Source organism: Malurus melanocephalus, unplaced genomic scaffold (assembly GCF_030028575.1).
Source record: "Malurus melanocephalus ecotype Western Australia unplaced genomic scaffold, MMel_1.1 scaffold_5, whole genome shotgun sequence".
In the NCBI taxonomy this organism is placed as follows: domain Eukaryota; kingdom Metazoa; phylum Chordata; class Aves; order Passeriformes; family Maluridae; genus Malurus; species Malurus melanocephalus.
The window spans coordinates 4959226-4984274 of record NW_026623237.1 but is presented as its reverse complement, the minus strand read 5'-3'; the positions used below and the strand labels follow the sequence as shown (position 1 = coordinate 4984274).

The window sequence follows — 25049 nt, the reverse complement described above, 5'->3', positions numbered from 1 at the left end:
TGTATAAACAATCTGGGTTTAAATGCAGCTATAATGTTAAAATGTAGCTCAGATGTGTCTATTTCCTGATCTTAAATGGYGGAAGTGATGAGTGTATATATATACATTTTAGTATCTTAGCATTTTTTCTTACTCATGTATATTTTATAGGTTTTCATATACATATATATATATAAATTTTTTTTTTCTTAAAGTATCATTGAGTAATGAATACCCTGAAAAGGCACAATTACGACCAAGCCATCGGCAGCATAATTTTTTTTTTTGTTCTAAGACCATGCTCTGGATGATATCTTTACACTGGAATTGGTCTAGCCTTTGCATATTAATTTTTGCATTTTGCCAGTAAAATGATGGTGTATGCTAGTCAATTTAAAGCACATCCCAGAAAACCATGAATTAGCACATTACCAGAACAGTCTGGTGGCAATACCTGCTTGGTGGCTGTTTTACCTGTAATAGTACATAAATGCCCCGGCAAAAATAATCACAGCGCAAGAACACATTACCCTCTGACAGCGTATAAAGTGATCCTGTACAGAAATTTAGTGGGTTTATTTCCCTTTATCTCATATTATGTAACAAAATAGGTAAATTACAAAGTTCTTATACACCCAAAGCAATTGGATTGTTTTATCTGCTGGTGAGAAAACAGAAGGGAACACTGGATATACTCTTATACAAGAAAAAAAAAATTAATCAAAGAGGTCTCAGGAACTACCTATATGAAGAAAGAAGTCTCATCTTTCACAGGAAAACAAATCATAAAAAGACTCTGRCAAAGTTGCTACCTTTTCACTTGTTTATTTCGAAGAGCTGGTATCACAAACACCTGTTTGCTGCCTTTTAAATTAGCTTAGCAGCCAAATGAGGAATGCAGATTTATGCAGGGTGCAGGTATACCGGTCCCTAAATAGTGCCAGCTGATGAGGGAAGCACTTGGGTTTGTGGAGAGAGGATGGGTGGCATCCCTCGGAGGGGGAACGTGACTCGGGGCTGTCCCTTGCTCAGGGACAAGCGGTGCGGAGCAGGGAGAGCCCTGAGGCAACCTCGCGCTTTGGGACAGACAAGTGGGAAGGGGAGCGGCGCAAGACAAAGCACGGGATGGAGGGGTGGGAAGCCGCAGGGAGAGGCGCGGGATCATCACCCTTTCCCGGCACAGCTGCACTCTGGGCTCCCCTCCGCTCCCCGAGAGTGGGAAGGGGCAGGCYGGGGGAGGCGCTGGAGGCCGGGCGCCCTGCCGGGCCGGTGCTGCCCTCCTCCCGCGGGCGGCCCCGCTCCCGCCCCCGGCCGAGCCGCTTCTTGAGCGCCGGGGGCGGCGGGCGGCGGCGGGGCCGATGGTGGCGGTGCGGCAGCGGCGGCGGCGCTGGGGGGTGCCGGTGCTGCTGGCGGCTTACGTGGGCTATGTGGGGCTGGGCGCCGCCGTGCTGCAGGCGCTGGAGCGGCCGGTCGAGGTGCAGGCGGCCCAGCATCTCCAGCAGCAGCACTTGGAGCTGCTGGCCAACCACACCTGCCTGCGGGGACCCGCCCTGCAGCGGCTCATCGAGGTGAGCCTGGCGCGGCGGCGGAGCGGAGCTCAGCATCCCCTGGGGCYGWGGGGCTGGCGMTGCCTCCGGCCGRGAGGCGAGAGCGGGRCGGGAGCGGCAGCARCCGCGCCTCCAGCCCCAGAGTTACTTTAAAAAAAAATAGCAAAAACTCCAAAATTTTTTCTGTATGTAAGTCGATGCGTACGCTACGTTCTGCCCCGAAGAAGCCGCCCACGGCGTGGGAGAAGCTTTCCGCGCTCCTGGGCAGCCGCCTCGATCGCGTCGCTCCGGGCTGCCCCAGCTCCGCGTCCCGGGTTGCGGGTGCCTGTGCTCTCCGTTTATGCGGAGGTGCTTTCGTTCTCCGCTGCCGCTCCACGAGCTGCGGTRTTCGCGAGTTCTGAAGCGTCCTGACCGAAGGCAGGCGGTGGCGGAGTGTCCGATTACTTGACAATTACCTGGGGTTAATTACAGGTGGTTTAGGTTTGTTGTTGCACTTAATAAGAATGAGTTATAGTCTGTGACGTGTGGCAAGTGGTAAATTCTGATGGAAAGGCTTTGTCGTGGTAAATTTAATTGGTGTTCTTACTGTCAAACTTTTTCTATCTTCTGCTGGTTAAAAGGGAATAGAAAGTCCTTAGGTCTTTTAAGTTAYCCTTGAAAATCTTTCTGAAGATGTTTGCCGGATGGTTGCAAAACAAAGCAGCAACAAATGTAATCTTGCTAAAGTTACATGTGGTTGCATTTTTGTGATACAGGTACAAACAGAGTGACATAAATAGGTTCTCTCTTTATTTAGTTTTTGCATGAAAAAGAAAAACCTGTAATATTGGAGTGTCTTGAACACTCACTCAAACCCTTTGATTTCAGTAGGTGTTGGTACTTGAGTATGTACTCCTTGCTTTGGTTAGTCTGCCTCAAAATACATGTTGCCAAAGAAAACCCAGGGTCTTTTTTTTAGGTGTTTTGTTTTGGTGAGTTTTTGGGTTTTTTTTTTTTCTTTTTTTGTAAAAGTAGTGTGTGATGGTGACTGAAACCATAGCAGCTGGTCCCTAAAGTTCAGAAAATCTAGAAAGGACTTAAGTGTGTCATTTTTTCCTAGCAGAGAGGAAAGCACAGAAAACATCAAATAGGATAATCATGTCAGGTGTTTCAACAAGGCTCTGCCAGACAAAATTCTGCTGATGACCTATCTCACACTCATCCTTTGACTTTCTGGATGTTATATCCTCTTTACAGTCAGTAGTACAATGAACATATGCTATAAATTTGAACCTTTGTAAGCTACCGTAGTAACCACTTTTATTATTTATGCTCTGTGCTGTGCTAGCTGTGGAATTTAAATGGAGAGAAGTGAGAAATACAGCAGAGAAGACTAGTATGGCATTTCATAAAGCCAGGTCTTAGCTRAGCTTCATTCAGCACTGGCCCATTGTAGTGAGCACCTGGCATGGCATTTGCCCTGGGTTTGCAAGGGCGAGAGGGCTTGGTGAGTGATGGTAATGAGGTGCCAGTGGTAGAGAGAAGATGATCAAAAGTAAATAGGTAGAAATGTCATTCTGGTGTCTTGTTTTGCAGTACAACCTATATTAATTCTTGATACCCATTGGAATAGGAGAATAGCACAGACACTCAAATCCCTTTAGACCAGAGGCTGTTACAATGTCATGTCAGTGCTTAGTTGTGACTAAGCAAGCCCTTGATGGGGAAGTTACAGAAAAGCTTTGTTGTGTTTTATGGAGTGTCTGTGCATGCCTTCATGCTCTGGGAACTCATACTCTGAGTTTGAACGGCTTAGTGTGTTATTTTTGATAACTTTCACACTGAGAAATTAATCCTGRAAAAGTCACAGAACTGATGCTTTCCTATACCCCTTTCTGATTTCCTGTGCAGCAATCACTGGCATGCTCTCGGTGTGCTCAAAAAAAGAGATGTTTTTCTGTGCAGTAAATTGTTATTGTTGTACATTTACATAGTTTATCAGGCAGTGTCATCACTGGCTCTCTTCAGATAAGAAACTTGTATTCTACATACACAGCTGATTATTTGCTAATTAAGAAAAGCATATAAACAGTGTTTGTGAAAATGTAAAGTAGTGTGTGRATTTTAATTGCCTTGACATTACTGGCAATTCCTCATTGTTTTCTTACAGCTCTTTCATTTCAGATAATCCTAAACTCTGTTTATTTTAAGTGTATGGGGGCCAATATGAAATAAAATCCTAGTTTGCTAAGCAATGTACAGACGTAATTTTACAACCTGTTTATCGCTTAGTTCCTAGTTACCAACCGGGAATGGAAATCTGCTGTTCCAACCCTTGTGCAGATGGAGAGCAATAGAGAGCTCCAGCTTGGAGGAGCTAGCAGGAGAGTGTGGAGTGAGGATGGGCAGGAGGRAAGCAAAGCAAACAAACCATGCTGTAATAGGTAGCCCAGTGCGTTCTCACTCAGTAATTTCCATGTCTCAGGTCCTTTCCAAGAAAAAGGTAATTTTCTAGGTAACAAAGGAAAGGACTGAAGGAGGTGGAAATAGCAGACTGACAACAAAAACAGAAGGGCAGAAGAGAATGTGTTAGAAAGCATGTGACATCTTTGGTGGTGGGTCCTTGCTTCCCAAGGCTGGATTTTGTTGGGGGTCTTTTGCCTGTAGGGATTGACTGGCTCTTCCCCTGCCGGAATAGTTCCACATTTCCTAAGTAGCTGAAGGTGGCACATGCCAGTGCTTTACATGTCAGTAAATAACACATGATTGTGTTCTTGCACACACATATAGGTGTGGATAAACACAAGAGCAGCACAGGCACAACCGATGACTGTGGCCCTGTGCCTCCTTAGCATGCATCCAGTGACATTTCCTCAAGGAATGCATAAGTTTGGCTTCATTGACCCATCTAACCCCAGGCTATTTTTCAGCCATTGTGTACAGTCTGACATGAACACATTCTCACCAGGGACAAGACTGAGAGCAAGCCATCCTGATGAGCCATTATGTAAAATCCAAAGAGGACAATGTCTGGCCWTTAGTTATTATAATGGTGGTGGTCTTCAGATGGCAGAATTACTGGGTGTGAGGTCACATCAGAGGAAGCTCTCAGTGATAATGCCTGCAGAGGATGGCAGCAGATGCAATGGTATGACAGATTGCAGGTGATATGCTCACAATACAGTGAAAAGAAGTAGCTGGACTCAGCTGGGGAAAAAAATTAGAATCTATGTCCAGGCAAAAATTATATTGATTCTAAATTCAAAAAGTATCCAGAAAGTGAGGCTACRYACAAAGATGACACCTTCTATATGGRCATGTTTCTTAGAGGTGTAACCATCTCTGACCTTTTGGGATTGGGGRCACCTAGACACACTTCAGTGTGATGCACTTCTAGTTCATAAGTGCCTCAGTTTGACTGCATAGGGTTAGTGTACATATGGCTCTGCTCCAGCTGAGCTGTCCTCCAAACTTGCTCCTTTTCCTGCACAATTTTCAATTGTTACGGGCACCCAGCTGCTGTATTTGCCAGTGTCTCTTTAGTCAGATGATGGGCTGTATGGCCAAGCTTGGAACAGCACTTTTTATGTGCTGTCCTATTACCATGACGTCCTTTTCATGCTATCCTTCCTTTTGTTGATAGTGCTGTTAGATACATATTTCCCTAATACAGATGTTTCCTATATTTATTATATTGTTCTACTGGTTTTCTGTTATAGGTATACAATGCTATTTAAACACAGTTGCTTTCACAGATGAGAAAACGAAAGCTAATTTTTTCTTTTGGCCTAGAAAGATTTGAAGTGTAATGTAAAGGACCTAATGCTAAAGGGCAAGTTATAAACTAAAAGGCTGCAGGTGGATCTAGATACTGTTATCTCYAGAGTCAACAGCTAGAGCTACAGAGAGAGTTCCAGTAGATGTTTACAAGGGCAGTGAGATCCCACGTGACTGGAAGAGCCTCATCAATATCTTGGCTTGTACTGACATTGAACCAGCAGAGAATTGTGACAGCTGTCAGGAAATAAAACTCTGCAAACACAGTTTACTAAAATAATSTTGCACTCAGATGATGCAACAGGTAAGAGGTGAGCATCAGAGGTCACCTGCCGATAGTGAGGATGTTTAAGGAGCAGCAATGCYTCTTGGTATTGGGGACTGTAACATCTGTGTAGAACCCAATTTAGTCGAATTAGCTTGTCACAGATGTAATAGGGTTGATGTCCTGTAATTGTTCTTTCTAATTTCATGCTTACCAAAATGTCCTCCTACTTTGCTAAAGTTACAGCCAGTTCATCATTCTCCAGACCTACTGATTAAAAGAGCTATGGGTTACCAAGAATTTGCATTCTGTGCTAATAGTACAATCCTGTAGTATGCATTTAACGGAAGTTGTTGAAGGAAAAATCACTATTCTATAAGGCAATAGGATGACGCTGTATTGTTCGACTTCTTGGAAGGTGGTGAGAAGACCTACTGATGACCTCTTTTGGTTAGTTGACTCACCCCTAGGTCTTCTGGTCAATGTAGTGTCAAATACCTGTGATCAAGAAGAGAAAGGCAAAGGGAAAACCACGGTAGTCTATTATACCTCTGCATAAAGACACATGGTTTTTTTGGTATTATCAAATTCCTAGTTTTGGGTCAGGCTTGGTGGGAAGTAACGAGTGAGTGTAGCCAGCTGGCATTGACTGGTSAGTGTCTCGATAATCTGTTCTACAGGAAAGTTTGAGACCCACAATGAGCAGTGAATAGCTAAAGACTGGGGGTGCCTTCTAAAAAGGGAAATGGTAATTCTTATCAGTTGTTTGAAGATGTGGGTTATTCTTACATGTACTTGGTCTTCATACTCTATCTTTGTAAATGCAATTAAAAGGAAATCAGCTAGGGAAAGAACTGTTGGTTTTACAAGGATAATGTAATGCAACTTTGCTGTGTTCTGTAGATTGTACAGGCAGCTTCTTTCAACAGGCTCTGCCTATTTCTGTTGCAGCCCAGCTGTCAAGTTACTGTTCTCATTGGGGTTTGGGAAGTGGTTGGAATTCAGCAATGCTTTTTCTCAGGAATTATGCCACAGATTCTCCTTTGATACAAAAGCTTAATTTCCAGAAAAGTACAAGTCGCTTAGGGTAGCGTTGTTTGCACCATTGCTGTATTAGATTACATCTTTTGCTCCTTGTCTGTTGAAGAATAAGTCTGGATGAATTCTRGAAACTGTAGTGCAGACCCAGCTGCAAAGTAAAAATGCTTTTGCTATCAGGGTTCCTTTGCTTTTGAGGAACTAGTGCCAATTTTGTTAGCTGGGGAGACAAGGAGGGAGAGGCTCGGCTCTTATGTTATTCAAGGGACATAAAGTTACGAAAAGACCCAGCACTGTGAATTCAGAAGAATCCATCTGGTGGTTTGGTTTTTTTTTGGGGTTTTTTTTTTTTTTTTTTTTTTTTTTGGTATCTTTTGGCAGTTCTTTCAGTCAGAATTCAGATAAATTTACAGGCAAGGACAAGGGATCAGAACTCATGACTGGGAAAGGTGTGATTAATAATCTGTTTGTTGATTATTTGGTAATTAATTGACCTTTATCCTTGCAATCTGAGAACAAGGTTAATGTTAACCATTTTCTTYTGATTTACAGCTGGTGTTCTGTGAGGCATAAATGAATGTTTATATGCCAACAGTGCACAGAATTTCCTGTGCACAAAGTTTGTGAGTTGTTTTCTCATTAATGTAAATGGTCACTYGGTGCCTTTTAAACACCTTCTTTCCCTCCTTGATATGTTGCAAAGGTCAGCAAAAGTGTCTGAAATGAGGAAAGCTATTTTCAGGAGGACATGTATGCCCTGAAAAAGTTGATTTTTGTATATGAATATGTAAATTTCAACTAAACTTGTGAATAAAATTTCTTACACCAGTCCATTTGCACTTTTTTTTGCCTTGCTTGAGAATTGCTTTCAGATACAATTAGTAAATACTGCTTTAGCCCTTAAAGGTATCTCAAGATTACTGTGACCTCTGGCCCGAATGCCACGGTTCAGAAGCATGGACAACAGCAGGGACAGGAGCCATAGTTTATAAAAAGCTCATTTGTATAACTCTTACTCTGATAGTTTCCTCCAGAAAAAAAAGAAATTCTTATGGATATACTTGGTAGGGTCAAGCTTTTTGAGCTTTGCTTTTTGCCCTTATTACTTAACTTGCTCATTTTGGGGAGGGCAGGCAGATTAGAATCGGTCTATTTAATAATTTATATAAAGCTTTTTTTTTTTTTTTTTTTTTTTTTGATTATGGGAGGAAAGAGAAGCTCAGTGTCCTGAAGAAAGATTTCAATGAACACAGTGCCTCAGTTTACATATACACAGGCATTCATTCTTTACTGCTAATCTTAAATGGCTTTTTTGAAAGCTGTRTCCTAGTCACATGCTAGGATACAGCTAGGTCACAGTGCAGAGGTGAAAGATGGACTTTTTAATTGGTGCTGAGAAGGTCAGATTAAATAATTGTCCTTCCCCTTGCTGTATGTGGTGATCAGAAGTTGTGCTGCAGCCACGGACTCTGGTGGTGGAGGGTCTCCGTGTGATGATAATTGTGGAAGAGAGGAAGTGTGTAATCTGAGAAAGCTGGGAGTTGCCCAGAGCTGAAAACGCAGCAAACATGGCTAATGAGACTTATGGGTATGGCTGAAGAATAGAGTGGCTCTGCAGCAAAAAGAAGAGAATAAACCTACATTTGGAGGGAGGAAGATGTAATATTTGAATGTCGAGTGGGAACCAAACTCTGTAGGCTGAGCCTGGATCAAGATTCTGGATATTTAAATGGGTGTCCTTGTAGGAACAGAACCTTTTTTCTTTTTTTTTTCCTGTTGTTGGGTTGGATTTTGGTGGTTTGCTTTTTTTGCTTGGGTTGGGTTTTTTTTAGCTAGAAAGGATGAACAGAAGGTATKTTTTGAGTGGAATTCAAAGTATATGGTTTAATTTTTGCTAGTATGAGTGTAACTACTTTGGGTTTATTGCTGCAAAGATGTGTAGAGTGGTGAGACTCCAGTACAGATGAGTGACATGTCAGTCATCTGTGGAAGTGCAGCCCCAGAGCTTTGAAGAGTTAAAAATAAGTCAGGCTGTAAGAGTGAATTAATTTKGTTTGACTCAAATATGGAAACTGTGATAATGTTGTGTTTGGATTTTGCTGCAGAAAGAAGCAGAAATGGATAGTAAAAGTGAAGGAAAGAAAGGAGTATTGCCACCCTAAAATAAATTTGATACAGAAGTCAGCAGAAATCCACAGCTTCCTCCTAGAGTTACCATTTAGCTTGAATTCAAGGAGGGAATGCCTTGCAGAAGTGTGCACACACCAGGCTTTAGTACTGGGACATAATCTAATATAAAACATGCATTCACAGGCATTAGCTTATGACAGTGCTAACTGAAACTTCAGAGCTTGTACTTGAGAAGGATGGAGATTGAAGCCCAATTTGGATATTTTGAGGCATGCTTTATCACAAAGATAAGGTATTTAAATACACCACTTTGACAGGAAATCATGCTGGTGTTTTAATCTCCTGACGTGGCAATACTAGGTAGCACCATGCAAAGCCTACTTGATGACAAAGTGTGGGAGTCTGCAAATGAAATTTCATTGACCTATGAAGGTCTAAGAACTTAAAATCTCAATTTATAAATCCTGTAGGAATTACAACAATTAGTTTAAATTAAGTATTTCAGCTAAAGATGTAGTAGTCCCTGTGGACTAAGTGTAAATTATTATCACTTTAGAGAGAAGTGAAACTGTGGTTTTGTGTTGTACAGTTTGTCTGTCAGTAGGAAGCAAAGAACTACCACATTCTGTTTCTTTCCCATYATTTTAACAATGCACCTGTTTCCTTTCTGCTATTTGAGTTGCACATGACCTTTAAAGTTCCCAAAATATCAAGCCCAAGCTCTGTAATTTCAGTATTTGCTGGGTTTGAGCAGCTGGTGWTATTGACTGGGGCCTTAGACCAGGCAGGTAACTGCTTTTGAACACTGGGTTTAAGATGCTGGTTCTACTGGTACCTTTTAATGCATCAGGTTTTGAGGCAGACACTGTATAAATCACTAGCCTGATGAAGAGAAAAAGGAAAATCCTTAGGATTTTACCTCAAAATAAGCATAAAGTAAAACAAAATCTCTGTTTCTGAAAAAGGCTGCCTAAGGAAACAAAGCAGTTATGATTAAACATAGGTAATTCACTTTCTGTTCAGTGTATCTTGAACYCCCAGGTCAAAATATACTTCAAATTTGCTTGAAAATCAGTAGCAGAGATGTAGAAACATCAGTAGAAGCACCTTTGCAATGGAAAAAGGAGGGAGAATTCAGCTGTTATGCTAGAGTGTTTATCAGCTGGGTTTTTTTCCTGTGTTCTCTCTGAAAGTATAAACCATTTTTAATTTTTCTCTTAAAAAGAGTAATAGCCAAAAGCAAAAGTCTAAAGGAACAAAGTAAATTAATGAGAGTATTCACTGATATCTTCCTGAATGCTCGCTCAGCCTTCACAAGTTTGCAATCCAATGACTTCCTGTGCAAGGAGTAATTTCTGTGCATTAATAGCTGTCTATGGATTTCTCTTTCATGAATCCGCCTCCATGGGCACATCTGCAGGAAGGCAAGCTCCATTAGTTCTACCATTCTCAGAAGAGTCAATCTTTAATTTTCTGTCATCATTGTTGCTATGTCAAAGGTTGATTCTAGATAGTATAATAAAACGTTTTTTACTTTAGAAAAGCTGCTATCCTTATCTCCACCCACTGTGAATCTTCCCTTTTAAGGGTGTCATTGGTATTGGCAGCTCTTTCCTCCTAACAGTAATGAACTTGGCAGCTCTTCAGGGAGTGTTCATTTATTCAAGTGGCTTTGATTTGTATAAATATTCAGTGGTCCCTGACAGGTGGGTGGGCCAAATGGTTAATGATGTTATCTGGGTGTTTGATAACAAGATTTTACAAAGAAATATTTAGTCAGAGGCTTATTGCTGAAGGGTGTTGGAGACTACAGCAAACATACTGAGTGYATCAAAACCAGAAACAGAAAACAGCAAGCTCAGGGCTTATTCTTTGCCAATGAATAATGGTTATGCGGTACTTCCTTCCCACTGAGAGCAGTGCAGGTCACTGTGCCATTTAGGGCAAATACTGTGGCCTGTCTGCAGAGCCTCAGGACATATCCTGTGCTTTCTGGCAGTAGCATCACTAATTGGGACAAGTTAACAGTGACCTGGGGATGCTGAGTTGCTACAAGTCACTGCAAAGTTGGCATGGGTGCTTACAACCACTCAGCCTCTTGGTTCTAAAACAGGCAGAATGGAAGTGGTGCAAAGTGGTTCAAAGACGTGAAAATAAACATTTGATGACTTGGTACTGCTGCTTACTTCTCATGTGATGTCTTTTGCAGGTTCTTTGTTTCCCTTTTCTGCATGAAGGTGTTTCCATTTCCTTGGGCCAATTCAGCCACAGGTTCTTGCAATCCTCTCTGGTTCTTAGGTATTTCTGACCTTAAAAGCTTAATGTCGTGTGTAATATTGTCAGCTGCTGAGATTGTAGCAGCAGAACCTCAGGCAGGACAATGGACAACAAACCTGCTGCATGGTTGTTTGTTTTTTTATTGTCTCTGATCCAGCTGATAATTTAATTTATCTGAGAGCTGGACTGTTGCTGTTCGAGCAGGTATATATGTGTTCAGTACTAATGACTTAGAAGTRCAGAGATCACAGTTTACAGAAGGAAATTTTGAGGAAAATAACAAGCTTTTTATTTCAAATTTAACTGCTAGTTTCTGGAGGGGAAAAAAATAATAGGTCATCTGTATAAATTTCCAGTGTCTCTATTGCTATTTGACTTACTTTGGGAMTTATTTTATGTTCATGCACACTGTGATTCTTGTCTAGGCCATTGTCTGCAGAGCTTCTTACACTTCTTAAACCAGAGGTCAAGTGCTGTCAKCCTGCACCCCATGCAACCTGACAGACCTCAATGCAGACACCAGACCTGGAAGAAGAACGATGGGTGGGCTAATGTCACAAAGCAATTCAAAACAAATCGCACTACAGGCTTCTTGAGAGACAACCTTTTCTTTCTCTCCCTTTTTTTTTCCAGGGGTAGTCGCATGGAGAAGGGAAGCAGGGCTTGGTTCTTTGTCACTTATGCGATATACAAATTCCTTCTCTGAATTGCCCCACTCAAGTTACAGTGACAATTTACAGAAAGCAGCAAAATGCAATACAACATATGTGGTCCTTAGCCCTTCTTGGAGCACAGGYTCTCTGCTCTCTCATAATTTATAATTTAATAGATTATAATGTGACCCTGAAGGATTTAAATTGCTTTCAGTTATGAGGGGTAAATCAAAATATTTCTGAGAATGCTCTATCACTATGTTTGTTGATTAGAAAAATGTGTGGATCTCTGAGCTTTTCCTTGCTTTTAGCTTGAGAATTAGCTCTAGACAAAAAGAAATAATGGTCTTTGTAGTTAAGCTGCAGCTTGGGACTCTGGAAACAGTTTTTAATTCACAGCCTTGTATCACATTATTTAGGTCATATAAATTAYGTAGAGCACGTGGCATCAGTGAAGTGAGACAAAGCTTCCTTGCTTTGCAGGCTCAACATGCCAGTTTGGGTGCATAAGCTACAACCTCTTTGTAAAACCAACAATTAATCAAAATCTGAGTGTGATTCCTTTTATTATCGGTGGTGAAAGCTTTATCAGCAGTCTTTGTTAGATTAGGGACAGTRTTACTTAGTATCTGCATGTCTCAGAGCTGATGAATTTTATGTATTCTTGGAGATTATGTATATCCTGTATTCAAGGAYAGTCAACTGTCAAGTGAAGTTGTCAGTGTGAAACATTTAGTTTACGTGCTATGAATAATGTTTTGGATACAACTGTCATTAATTTTCTTGTCATGGCAAGGTACAGTCAGATGTGGATACTGTTATGACATCTGATATCTTATCTTGGTGTAATCTGCACACTTCAGCTGTGACTTCTAAATCCTTCCCAGGTGGATTGAACAGAATCGGGCATGATGCTAATCTGATCCGTTCATTCACAATTGTAGTCCTGATATGGGACATGTTGGCCAGCCTGAGTAGTCTCAGTGTCCTATAACGCACCAGATGCATTCCTCCCCAGTCCAGGGGGGTCCCCTGCAAGGGATCTGTATCATTTACATATCCATGTATATTTGCTGCTCTGGGACTTCTGCCATAGGAATATCCCATCTGGAAACATTTAATTTTAATCCTAATGAACATGTCATATGAACATGACACTCTTAATAAYTGTCTAGGCCTTCTCTAGTTATATCCTGCCCTCCAATCTCTTCCACAACTGACTCTATTATCAATCATGTGCATGTGCAGCTTTCTCTTATTGCTGTAGATGCCCATTTCTTAGAAGCAATATGCTGACTTTTGGCTTTTTTGCCCCTGCAGCCCTTTGGTCTCCAGGCACAAAATACCTTCTGCTAAAAGGGAAACGACAGAATGGGAAGTTGTTGTAATTTGGGATTTCCACCAGCCAGAGGTGGAAATGCCAGTCACATGAACGTGCCATAAAAGGAGGTTGTGGATTCTCATGTTATTGTTTCTTTGCAGGGTATCATCCAAGCCTACAAGAGTGGCATAACCCTCCAGGGAAACACCACAAGCCTGGGCAGGTGGGAYTACAGTGGGTCTTTCTTCTTCTCCATCTCTGCAATAACAACCATTGGTAAGAGTCCCCTGTTTGCAGGGCCACATCACAGGTGGGAAAAGAGTGGGAATGAGGACCTACACTCAGGTGCTGCTCCAGCACTGTGGGGTTCCCTGGAACTGGCAGGAGGCAAATAGGGAAGCATCCATAAACCTAGCCCTAGGAATGCTTTGTCAGCACATTAATGTTCTCTAACTGATTAGACACTGGGATAGTTAGCTAAGGACATATTCCTAGTAAAGTTACACAGCTTTTGGGGCCAGAACTTCATGGTGCTGCACTGCCTGGAAATTCCTAAGCTTTGTGTGCTCTGAGAGGTCTGAGGTGAATTGTGCATTGAAATGAGCTTTTSTGAGCACAGGGAGAGGAATGATTTTGGAAAATTCTTAATACTGGCTATTGCATCTTCAGAGACTATATTTATGAATTAATCCTGCTTATTACTACGTGTATTAGACCCTGCTTGTTCAAATGAAAGTTAAGTAGCTGGATAAGCATCACAATTCAGTTGACTTAGATTTCAGCAAATGGGTAATGCAGTGCCACRAAGGAATGGTGGAAATAAGTGGGGGGCAAGAGAATGGAAACAATAAGGTGTGCTAGGTACAGTGTTRCTTAAAGCAGATGCAGTTAATTATTCTCAGTTCACATCCCCTGTCCCCAAAACCTTAATMACATGCCTTGATGCCTTTTTGTTATGGTGTGACCCAGTATTAAAGAAAAACATGGAGTGGAGAGTATGTGGAGAGATGGTTGTTGAGTATCAAAAATCCCTCATGGGTTTCCTGATTTGTCAGCTCTCTTCAGTTTTAAGTATATCTTTAAATCAAGAATTTTCTTTTTGTACTCAAATGGAACCTTCTTTAGATTTCTGATTGTTATTGAAGATACAATGTCTCCAAAACACTAAAGCCCCAGGCATAAGCTCAAACAAAGAGAAGGTTTGTGGGTTTTTTGGGGGTTGGAGTGTGGTGGTGGTGTTGGTGGTGGTGTGTTATCTTTCTGTGACTCAGTACGTCCTTCTGCCTGCTCTTTTGTACATGCATAGCTCTGGTTGGGAACACTGAGTGTTCAGTGAGTGCACTGCCAGGCACGGGTTGTACCAGACGATGGCAGTGAAGGTCCATCAAACAGGGCTACACAGGCTGTAGCTTTCCAGCAGAGCCTGAGCTTTGGTACTGCTCAGAGCTGCTTTGCTTGCCTCAGTAGTGAATCCTGATKAGTTTCTAAGCCGTCAGAGTGACTRTTTCACCACAGCTAATTTAAGCTAATGATATTCAAGAAGAATCAAATTTGTCATGTTAAAATATAAGGGCATCTTGTGATGTTGGCAAAGATCTAGACCGAGCATTTCTGGCTGCTAAACTGCTCTTCTCTCCCCCACTCACCTCTTTTTTTTAAGTAAACCCCTATCCCTGATGGCCGCAGGGGAGAAGGATAGGACAGGGCATCTCACAACTGAGTTGATAGCAGAGGCAATTGAAAATTGAAAAGAACCAAATATTACAGCTCTTTCTCTCCTAATTTTAAAGCTGTTGYTATTACTCTAGGGACTTGATCATAATTTTTCAATTGAGGATTTAAGAATGCCGTGAAAGTTGCTTCTGTGTATGGAACTTCAGAGAACTGGACACTTCATTCTACTTTTTTAAGTTGAATTGTTAGTTGCATACAGATTAGTATCTTAACACTCTGTTGATAGCACTATGTTGTAGAAAACTACAAATTGTTTCACAGCCTCACCTTGAGTCTGTTATCATAATCTRTACAAATACTTGAGATAGTGAGGGGTTCAGCCACACTGAGGATGCCAAAGTGTGACTGGGAAGGATAACTGATGATGTCAAGTAAAGAGACAAGCTCCTTTCCAAAGTACTCARTGAAGTTCAAAGGGGTGAGTCACAATAGAAAACTTTGTGTATGGGGCTTGGCAGTGAGATAAATGACAATTGAGAAGGCTTCTTGAGGATTTKTAGAGGTTTTAGTGTTCTTGCATGGCAAAGAAGGGTTTATCTCACACTGTGATTATGAAACCAATGAAAGCAGGTCCAGCTGCACAAGATTAGCCTACAGGAGTTAAAACCCAAGGCATTCCGACAAATGAGTTCAGGAAGGGCAGAGTTAAGATGATACAGGAGAAGAGAGATTCTCAGGAATTTAGGGGTACTGTATAAAGATTTTGAAGAATCTGGATGGCCTCTATTCCATGTGTTCCAGCTGCTGCAACTCCTTTGGCTTGTTTGTCTCTTCCACGTTTTTTCTTTGCAATTAATGCTATTCATGCATGTATTTGTGGCTTTTTTCCTTGGTCTTTTCAAACGGCACTGCCAAAGTCACTATCGCTTTTGCCTTCATCACATTCCTTTCAGTTGTTCTTTCTGTTCTGCCACCTTCTGTATTCCACTTGAGGTGCTTTAAGCCACTCAGAACGAAAAAGGTGCATTTCTTAAGTCCTTACCAGAACCCTTTCTCACTGGGATACAGGAAGGCATGTTAACTTTTCCCCAATAAAACCAGCTGAGGGGCATCAGCTTCTTTCCCCACTGACAAGGTTGAAATCCCCATGTCTCCTGTTGCAGCATCTTGTGCTGTATCCTTCTTCCATTTAAATGAGAGCCTCATCTACTTTCACTGTGATTAAAAACAGCACGTGGACTTTGCTTAAAAACAAAGCAAGTTCTAACCTGGAGACTGGATGTCGTTGTTACCTCAGTCACAAAGGCTTAAAGAACAGATAGGTATGAACTAAAATGTCTTGTTTGCAGAAGTGCCCCAAAATCTATGTAGTTTTTGGCCAATCTCATAATTTGAATGGAACTGCATTTATAACTTTTGGGATGGGCAGTCCTGAATGCTGATTTCTTCTCCTTGCTGTTACGCTTCTGTGCTTTCTTCATTGCTGTCTTTGTCATATCATATTATGCCAGATTTTATATGTTAWCTCATTTTCTGTAGATTTTTCCATAAGAGCCCTTTCTCCAATGCCTTGAAGGGTTCTTCATCTTCAGAGTTCTTGTAGGGCTGAATACTAAACATCATTAAAGGAAGAGAAGCTAGCTTGCTGCTGGMGTTATCTCTCAGACTTCTTTATCCCTTGCCGACACAAAGTCTCTCCTTTCTGTGTTTACTCTCCTCCTACTTAGTTTGGACTAACGGGGCAGAGGTCAAAGCAAGTTCAGAGAGGGGYACAAGATGAAAGTTCCTGAAGTCAAACGACCACAGGGTGGTGTAATTTCAGAGAAGGTGCTAGGGAAAGTCAGTGATGAGACWGATTTGTCTGTCGAAGCCTAAGAGTAGAAAGAGCATTGTCCTCTCTAGCCTGAGCATCCCACATTATATTGGGTGGGTGGATGCCATTGCCTAGTTACCATTTTCTGGTGACAAAGCTACCAGAATTCAGTTGTGTGAATTTCAGGGGCCCTCTTTTATATATAAAATGGGGCAAGTAAACAATCTCACCACGAAGAAGGGAATTAGCTTCTTCCTGTTCTTTCATCCTTTGGTTAGCACAGTACATAGCTCCTAAAAGCAATACCCCAAAGGATAAGGAGATAACAAGGAGCCATGGATCAGGCTATTCAGTGAGTGATGGTATTAACCACACTGTTACAGGCATTTAGTAGTTGTCCCAGAAGATTCCAGTGTGGAGAACAAAACAGTAGCAAGTTCAGAACTGAGAAATCCTTGTGGTGTGAAGCTTTGGGCCAGCAAGAGTTTTGTGAAGGCTGACCCTCTGTAGTGCTGCCCACTGTCTGGTGGGGCTCCTGAAAAAAAGTTTCTTCCTATTACTGACTGGCAATTAACTGGGAAATTCAGTTAAACCAAYTTGATGTCTCAATCCAGTTAAAAAATGGAATAACAGCTTGGGGCCATTTTCATATTTGAGTCTTCTGTGAGCCTCAGGAACCTTTTGTGTMGGGGAACCTTTTCTGCTGAAGAGCCCCAACTGTTGATGTGTTGGTCTTTCCCCTGCCCTGTGACAGCTGACAGAGCTGCTCTACAGGCTTGGCCAAGTAGGATGTGGCACAGTGGTCCATGGGAGGTCACTGGTGGATTGGGGATAGCCCCTCACAGTAGCATCCTCTGAGCTGTCTCCCAAGCACTGGAAATTTGGTCTGCTTTCCTGACTGYGTGCTGTCTTGCCCAGTTGAGACTAAGCCCACTATACAGCTTCCAGTGTATGCACAGCACAAACAAGTGACTGCAGTGCTCATCTGAAGYGTTTTTATCATTCACTGAAGGAGTGTGCGACCAAATTCCACTGACACCTGGAACTTCACAGGGCTAGAACTGTTAATAACCCTGCCCTGGTTCAACTTGCCTGAATCCCAGTAAGCTTCCCCATATTAAGACACAGTTCCTGAGATTCTGACACCACGAGCTTTTAAAATCAATTCTTTGGTTTGTTCTAATCTTAAAACTGAGAAGCCAGTGCAAGCACTGTGGCTACATGAGGCTTGTGTCCTGTTTCTGCCTCCACATTTGGGGGCCTGTAACAACCACTCTGGATGGATGAATTGGAAATAACTGTGACTTCCCATGTCAGGTGACCTGAGCTTTATCCAACTGGTAAGTGCTCTTGAACTTAGGGCAGACTTGTGGGTATAATGTGAAATCTCACAAGAAACTTGAGAAGCCTAGCATGTTAATATGTTTTATGTAGTTATGAAGACATTCTAAGTATGAGGGAGGGTAGGAACCCCTGACTTGCTGATATTCTGTTAATGTAGGTGGTACTAAATGACCTCTGAAAATCCTAATGCTTAGAAGATCATAGGATAATTCAGGCTTCCTGGTTCCTCAGGAKGTCTCTGGTGCAACTGTCTGCTTAAGGCAGTTGGCTGTGAGCTCAGAGCAGGATATTRAGGGCTTTGACAGGGACACCTTCCAGCCAACCTGGGGCCTTACTCACATTTTTATGAACCAAACATTACCATAAGACTCGGTGAGTGATCAATAGGTTTGTTTGTGGGTTTTTCCACTTTGAATTGCACAAAGATATCTTTTCCATCTGTAGTGAATTTTCATGGGCTCTTTGCACTCCGTTGTTTTTTCTGCAGATGAATTTTTTTCCATAAATTTTCAGATGTTTTTCAGCTTATGATAGACACTTTCTGTTCTAAGCAGTTTTTGATGAAAATACTCTTATATGTTGAGAGTGAGAACAGGAGTCAAACAAATCTCTCATTGTGGGTAGTGGGAAGTTGCAGTTRCCTCAGTTAACTTAGGGGCACTGCAAGTATTGTCTTGTGAATGAAAAGATCTTTTACTAATAAGTCTGATCTTCTTAACAAATCTGAAGAGATTCTAATCCCTTATGGACAAGAATGTAATGGGAAAGCAGGGAAAAAAAATCCTGAATTATGTATTACGTGTAACAGAATCACATGAGTAAAAGCACATGGTTATGAACATGTAGAAATAAAACCACCCTTGTTTTGCTTCCTCTAAAGAAGCTTAACTTACATTACGCCTTGTTTCAAAATGACTATACATGCACTTAATTTAGTTGCTTCAATGAAAACACTTACACTTCCATGTCTCTGCAGTTTTTAGTGATCATTCCTCGATGTCCCTTTGCTCAGTCGTGTACCAAGTGACATCCCAGCAGCAGGCTCATGAGAGACGTGACAGAGCTGCCACTGTAGTTTCAGTTTCTGAATCTGGTTCAAATCTAGTATGTAGCCCACARTGGTATAAGACACTGATTAATACTGAGGAGGGTAAGTCCTATTTTCCCATCTCTGCTTGAGTTTATAACAATTGAGGTTTATATACAGCTAGGTTGGCATTTCTTTGTCTAGTGCAAAGACAGGTGGGTGTAACCAGCCAGGTGTAATTTTTTGGCCATCTTGCATAATCTATAGTCTTATGTGCTATTTGATTACACTTTGTATCCTGTATAAAAAGCTGTTGGGACATAACCTTGTGGCATATGTACAGCAACCGTGTACCAAGTCTTCAGAAAATTGTCTCAAGCCACTGTGTTCAAGGGAAAAGGGAGCCARAGAAATAAAATGCGAAGCTGGGTTTACTGTGCACGTTAGACACATCATTCAGTTCGCCACTCTAACCTTAGGTGTTCTTCTGTCAACAATGTGTGGCATCACCACAATTCTGAAGGCTGCTGTCTTCACRCAGTGACCTGAGATCAGAGGCCTTTATTCTCTTATGTTTTCTGCAGAGACTGAATAACTTAGAAATCTGTGGTAAAAACAGCTGCCCAAGATATTACATAGTCCTTTAAAACTTGATATAGAAGGAAAAGAAAGGGGAGGGGTTGGGGAAGAAAACATCTTGGGACTAACTGGCCATGAAGGTATGTGATTCATCTTCAGCCTCCAGTCCTACAGTAAATGCCCCCCAGCACTTTCTCCTCGGCCAGGTCAGACCACAAAACACCCTGACCCCATAAAAGAAAAATTGGAACTAATCCATTGAAATGTGCCACAGCCAGTGTGAAATGCATCACACCAGACCCATATCTCTATAATTCACTTAAAAGGTGCAATCTACTAGATGCACTTGCTYACATGTCTCATTTACCATATCTGCTAGTCTACAAATGGTAAGAGCTTGCAGAAATTAGCAATCATTGGAGAAAAGTGCCTTAACATTGCAAAGCTGGTCACAAGCAAAGAAGTAGCACTGGAGGGAAGTCTCATTTCAGCCCCTTTTGTCTGACTATTTCAAAACATCTAGTAATGTAACAGCATCCCATTCTTTCTAAGGGATGCTCTGCCTCTTCCCAGGGACAGGCTGCTGGGGCTCCTTTGGAAGGATATTATGTGCCTAAAATTATTGGAGGGGATGTCCTCCAATTACTACAATTTGGTATTTGTCGGGGTACAAACTTAGGAAGAGTTTGCCACTTGAGTATTTCTGGGTATAGTTTGCTGGCGCACATGCACAATTAACTGCAGGATTGTCCAGGGTGAGAGATTTTTGTTATCAAAAGCCCGACACAGAATTGTGCCAATATGTAGATACGTATTGATATGCTGATGTGTTGATATTCCTGGCTCATGGTTGCACTCATTTTGATGTAGTTGGTCAGTGGCTTATTGCAGCTGTCATGTGACAGAGGTTAGGGAAGGAATGGGACTATCTCGAGTTAACCACAGATATTTGCACTCTCACTTATCTGGATGCAGAACCCAGCCCTGGGGCCTCTCCCTRCTGGGCGCTGCTCACTTGCCCTGAGGCTACAGCACCTAAAATCAGGTAGCAAGGCAGCAGTGGAGGGAACACCTGGGGCTGGCTGTGCCAATGGTTGGGCGGTGCTGGGAGGGGATAGTATTATTTGCAGTGAAAGGATAATCTCCTACATGGACATAAACCAATCTCTAATGTGCAGAGGGTATTTTGGAATGTAGTCAAGGCCGTGGATCTCTGGCTAAGACACTGCTGAAATGCTTGTGRTGTGCTGGTTTTTTGTCTTTGAAAGCATCCTGTGAAATACACTCTAGTTGAATCTGACTTTCTTGTAGCATAAAACACTGGAAATTACGAGTGTAAGTCTGCCAATTTACAGGGCATTTTAAAAGAAAGGTGTGGGGAATAAAGGCAAATATCGCTACAGTGATTTTGAAGCCAGAATGATCTGAGGATACAAGCAAGGCTATGCTTTATTGGACCACTTCCCATGACTAGAAGAAAAAGGCAATATTTAAAATGCTTTTCTTTTCTTTAGGTCTAAATGGAAGTATTTTACACAGTTTTTGTATAATTCGTGTGGGTATACTGACTCTAGACAATAATTTTTACAATTGAAGGTGTGTTTTGTGCTTCTGGTGCAAAAGAGTATAAGCAATGAGGCAGTGTTAAGTTCACTATTCCTGTGAGACAAAGGTAGAAAAGGGTGGTTGTTATAATTAAAACACTATTGTTGTGATTCACAGACCATCTGAGAGCCATGCAGGATCATTTACCAGCAAACCCCATGCCAACAATCCTTACAAAAATTGAACTTAACGGAAGGTTTGCATTTRCGTCAGATCCCAGCCAGGGCAGTGGGTAGGGGAGAGGAAATTCACTGGTAAATAGAAAAGGAACTGAGAAAAATTGGCAGGGAAAGAAACGTTATTTTTCAGCCCACAATAGGATATGACAAACAATGGATGTAACTTACAGTTATTTATAGAAAAGGTCCTTTTGGAGCAGTGACCTTCTCGCCTAACTTCTGTAGACGATGGAAGTTCATCCCTTCAGGGGGAAAGGGCAAGCAGAGAATATTTTAGATTTAATGCTTCATTCCTCCCCTGCCTAGGCTATGGGAACCTGAGCCCTAGTACTGCGGTTGGTCGAATCTTCTGCATCATCTTTGCACTTTTTGGGATCCCGTTGAACCTTGTACTCCTGAATGAAATTGGGCAGCTGATGCTGCTCGGGGTTCAGCATTGTGCCCATCGCCTCGAGGAGGTGTTTCACTGGCAGGTAAGCRGTATGGACAGGTATGTCTCAAGGAAAGAGAAGACAAAGGACTTTGGTATTTGAGATGCTGTGACTAACAAGGCGGCCTGGCTGACTATTTGACCAAAAAAGCAATAATACTCAGGAATAACTGGAARCAGATAAATTTAGTTTATGACAGCCCTATGAGTTGTCAGATAACGTTGTTTATTAATTGAGGGAAATTCTGTGATGAATGACTTCCCCTACAGCAACAGAAGTGATAAAGCATGTGAGCYATGCACAGTCCTGGGCTATCTGGTCTGTTTATCATCAGTTATAGCTAAAATTGCATGTGTAAGCTACATGGGAACATTTGTTCCCATTTGTGGAATAGCCTTTAAACTGGCATGAATTTGGGCCTTAGAAAGGCAATGCCCAATTTGACTGGATGTCAAAATTTAACCCCAGCTGACATCTAAGCTACTCACTCCTTCCCAGTGGGATGGAAAAGAGAATCAGAAGAGTAAAAAATTCATGGGTTGAGGTAAAGATAGTTTAATAAGCGCAAAAGTTCACGCGAGCAAAACAGAAGAAGGAATCTGTTCACCATTTCCTGTCAGCAGGCAGGTGTTCAGCCATTCCCAGGAAAGCAGGGCTCCATCATGCATAATAACACTTACTTGGGAAGACCAATGCCATCACTCTGAAAATCCCCTTCTTCCTCAGCTGTACCTGCAGAGCATGATGCTRTATGGTATGGRATATCCCTTTGGTCACTTGAGCTGTCCTGGCTGCGTCCCCTCCCAAACTGCTGTGTACCCTCAGSCTACTSACTGGTGGGATGGGATGGGAAGCAGAAAAGGCCTTGACACTGTGTAGGCACTGCTCAGCAACAATAAACATCTCTATATTATAAGCACTGTTTTCAGCATAAATTTAAAGCACAACCTCATACTAACTACTGTGAAGAAAATAACCATCCCAGCTAAAACCAGCACATATATGGGACAGACACACCATTTATTACAGTGGAATGCAACAAATGTTCATAGTTTTTTGTGGAGTCCGTCATCATCTTCAACTGGAAACCCAGCTGGACTTTCCTTGCCATCCTTCTTGTGACAATTTTTTTTCTTTCCCCTCCTGTTTTACTAGAATAAAGCTTCGTTCCTGATGAAGACCTGTGCACTGGTAACTGGCTTGTTATTGTTCCTCCTGCTGCCTCCCTTGTTATTCTCAGACAAAGAAGGCTGGTCTTATGAAGAAGGCTTCTACTATTCCTTCATCACCCTCAGCACGATAGGGTTTGGAGACTATGTGATTGGTGAGTAATTCCAGCATTGAATTGGTCTGTCCYTTGAGTGGCAACACCCTCGGGCAGGGGCACCATGGATAAATCACAGTAGCTGCTGAGGGCACACTTGCCATACTCCAGGACATGGGCAGCAGTTAGTTTTAAGCAAATCTGCACCAGCTCTGACAGACAGGGACTGTTTCTTCTGTCAAAACCCTAGGTAACTACTTTCTAAAAGGCAGCTTAAGTCACTTAGGTGTAGACTGTCGGCACCAGGCACTACCTAGTTTTGGATGCCAAAACCCTTTGCCAGAGGAAATGGAATTGGATCCACACCCATTGCATTTGCTGAAACGCAGGGCACACCTTTTTGATAAAGACTTTCTCATTAAAAACAAATTGATTATAGAAACACATGAACCCATGAACCCTTGAATTCCTGAGAGACAGAAAGACTAAAACATCCTAATATGGATTCTCTATTTTCTTCATAGTCCTTGCTTGATGCTTAGACAACTTAGTGGCAGTTACTTTAGGACTTGTTTATAACACTTCAAAGTTACGATTAGAGCTTGTGTAGGCATGGTAAATAAGCTGGAATAAARTTAGCTTGGGTAGGAGTAGTCAGATGGAGCTTAACAAAAGCTGTGTCAGCTCAACATTTTCCTATACTGATTTTACAGATGATGCTGAACTCTGTGCTGCATCAGCTTTACTTCTCTCAGTTTCTGGTACTACATTTGGCATTCCTCCCTCTTCCACATGTGCCTTCACCTGTGTATTACCTTTGTAACTGCTAAACTGCCACAGATACACTATGGTTTGGTATGGTAATAATTGAGTATGTGAGTTGTGGTATGCAGGTTAACAAATTTGGCCATACAATCCTGTATGTGTGGTTTATGTCTCAAAAATAAGGTTCAAGTGACCATCACGCTATTTCTCCACTAGTGTGAAATAGAACTGGGAGGGCTAACAGATCTGCTGGAAAGCAGCTCTGCCAAAAAGGACCTGGCAATCCTGATGGACACCAGGATGTCAATCCTGCAGAGTGCCTTTGTGGCCAAGAAGGCCAGTGATCATTTCAAACTGTCTTCCAAGGTTTGGTTGTTCTTGGAGGTTTTAGGACTACTCAGGCCTCTTTTCCCCCTCTCTCAGAGACACTCTTACTTGTTTATATCTGGTTTAACAAGATACATAAAATCTGCTTCCCTCTCTGCCTGCAGGGACCCTGTTATATGCTAATACAATATTGTGGTGCTGAGTGATAAYTGGAAGAAATTAAGCTGTGTGAATGTGAATAATTTCCCTTTGACATGGATGTAATTTGGGATTTAWTTTTCTTTCTTATGGGTAATCTTTGCAACACTAAGGAGTGCTAGGCTGCTGTTGACATGTTGCAAAACATTCTTAAAACATCTGTTCACATGCTAAGTAGATGTCATACTTGTGTTTTATATGGAAATCACTAATATTAAGTGATGTTTCAACTTGTCTTTGCTTTACGTGTAACGTCTCCTTTGAGGCACTCTTGATGCAATCTAGAAATGTTTTGGGTGATTCTGTTGTAGGGATGAACCCAGATCGCACCTATCCAGGCTGGTACAAGAATGTAATCTCCCTGTGGATCCTCTTTGGGATGGCCTGGCTGGCGCTGGTTATCAAATTTTGCATCCACCTTCTAGAGAGCTCCAGTGACTTCTGTCAATGCAACAAGAAGAGCACAGAGATGGCAGAAGACTTAATGGATGGTAACAAAAATAATATGAATGGACTTCACAACGTGGAGATCTGCAGTGACAAAGACACAAAAACAAAAGGACCGGTTGAGTCTCACACCTACACAGCTCCTGCAGAAACCCTCAAGGGAAGAAAAATACCCTCGGTGTCCTGTAGGTTTTAGWGCACCAGAGACAAACCATTTAGAAATGTGTGAGTGGAGCTGCCTGGACCTGTGAATGGGGTGAAAGTTTGCTTTTTGATCTTGAAATGCTTCTGTTCTGAATTGAGCAATGACAACAGAATGTTTCATTTGCAGCATCACCAAGAATTACCAACAGGACTCTTAGCCAAAAGTAGATTTATGGAAATGTTACCTGCCTCCCACCTCTGTATATGAGGTAAACTTTGACATCCA

The 25049-nt window shown here is 42.0% G+C and overlaps 1 protein-coding gene across 1 annotated transcript; it reads left to right on the top strand.

The window, feature by feature from the left end:
* The first annotated feature begins 1337 nt into the window (after positions 1-1337).
* Positions 1338-25049, top strand: KCNK17 (potassium two pore domain channel subfamily K member 17). The gene is made up of 5 exons (XM_057369886.1): positions 1338-1547; positions 13128-13242; positions 21494-21660; positions 22774-22942; positions 24484-25049. The coding sequence occupies exons 1-5, from the start codon at positions 1338-1340 to the stop codon at positions 24813-24815; spliced, it is 993 nt and encodes a 330-aa protein (XP_057225869.1). The 3' UTR covers positions 24816-25049.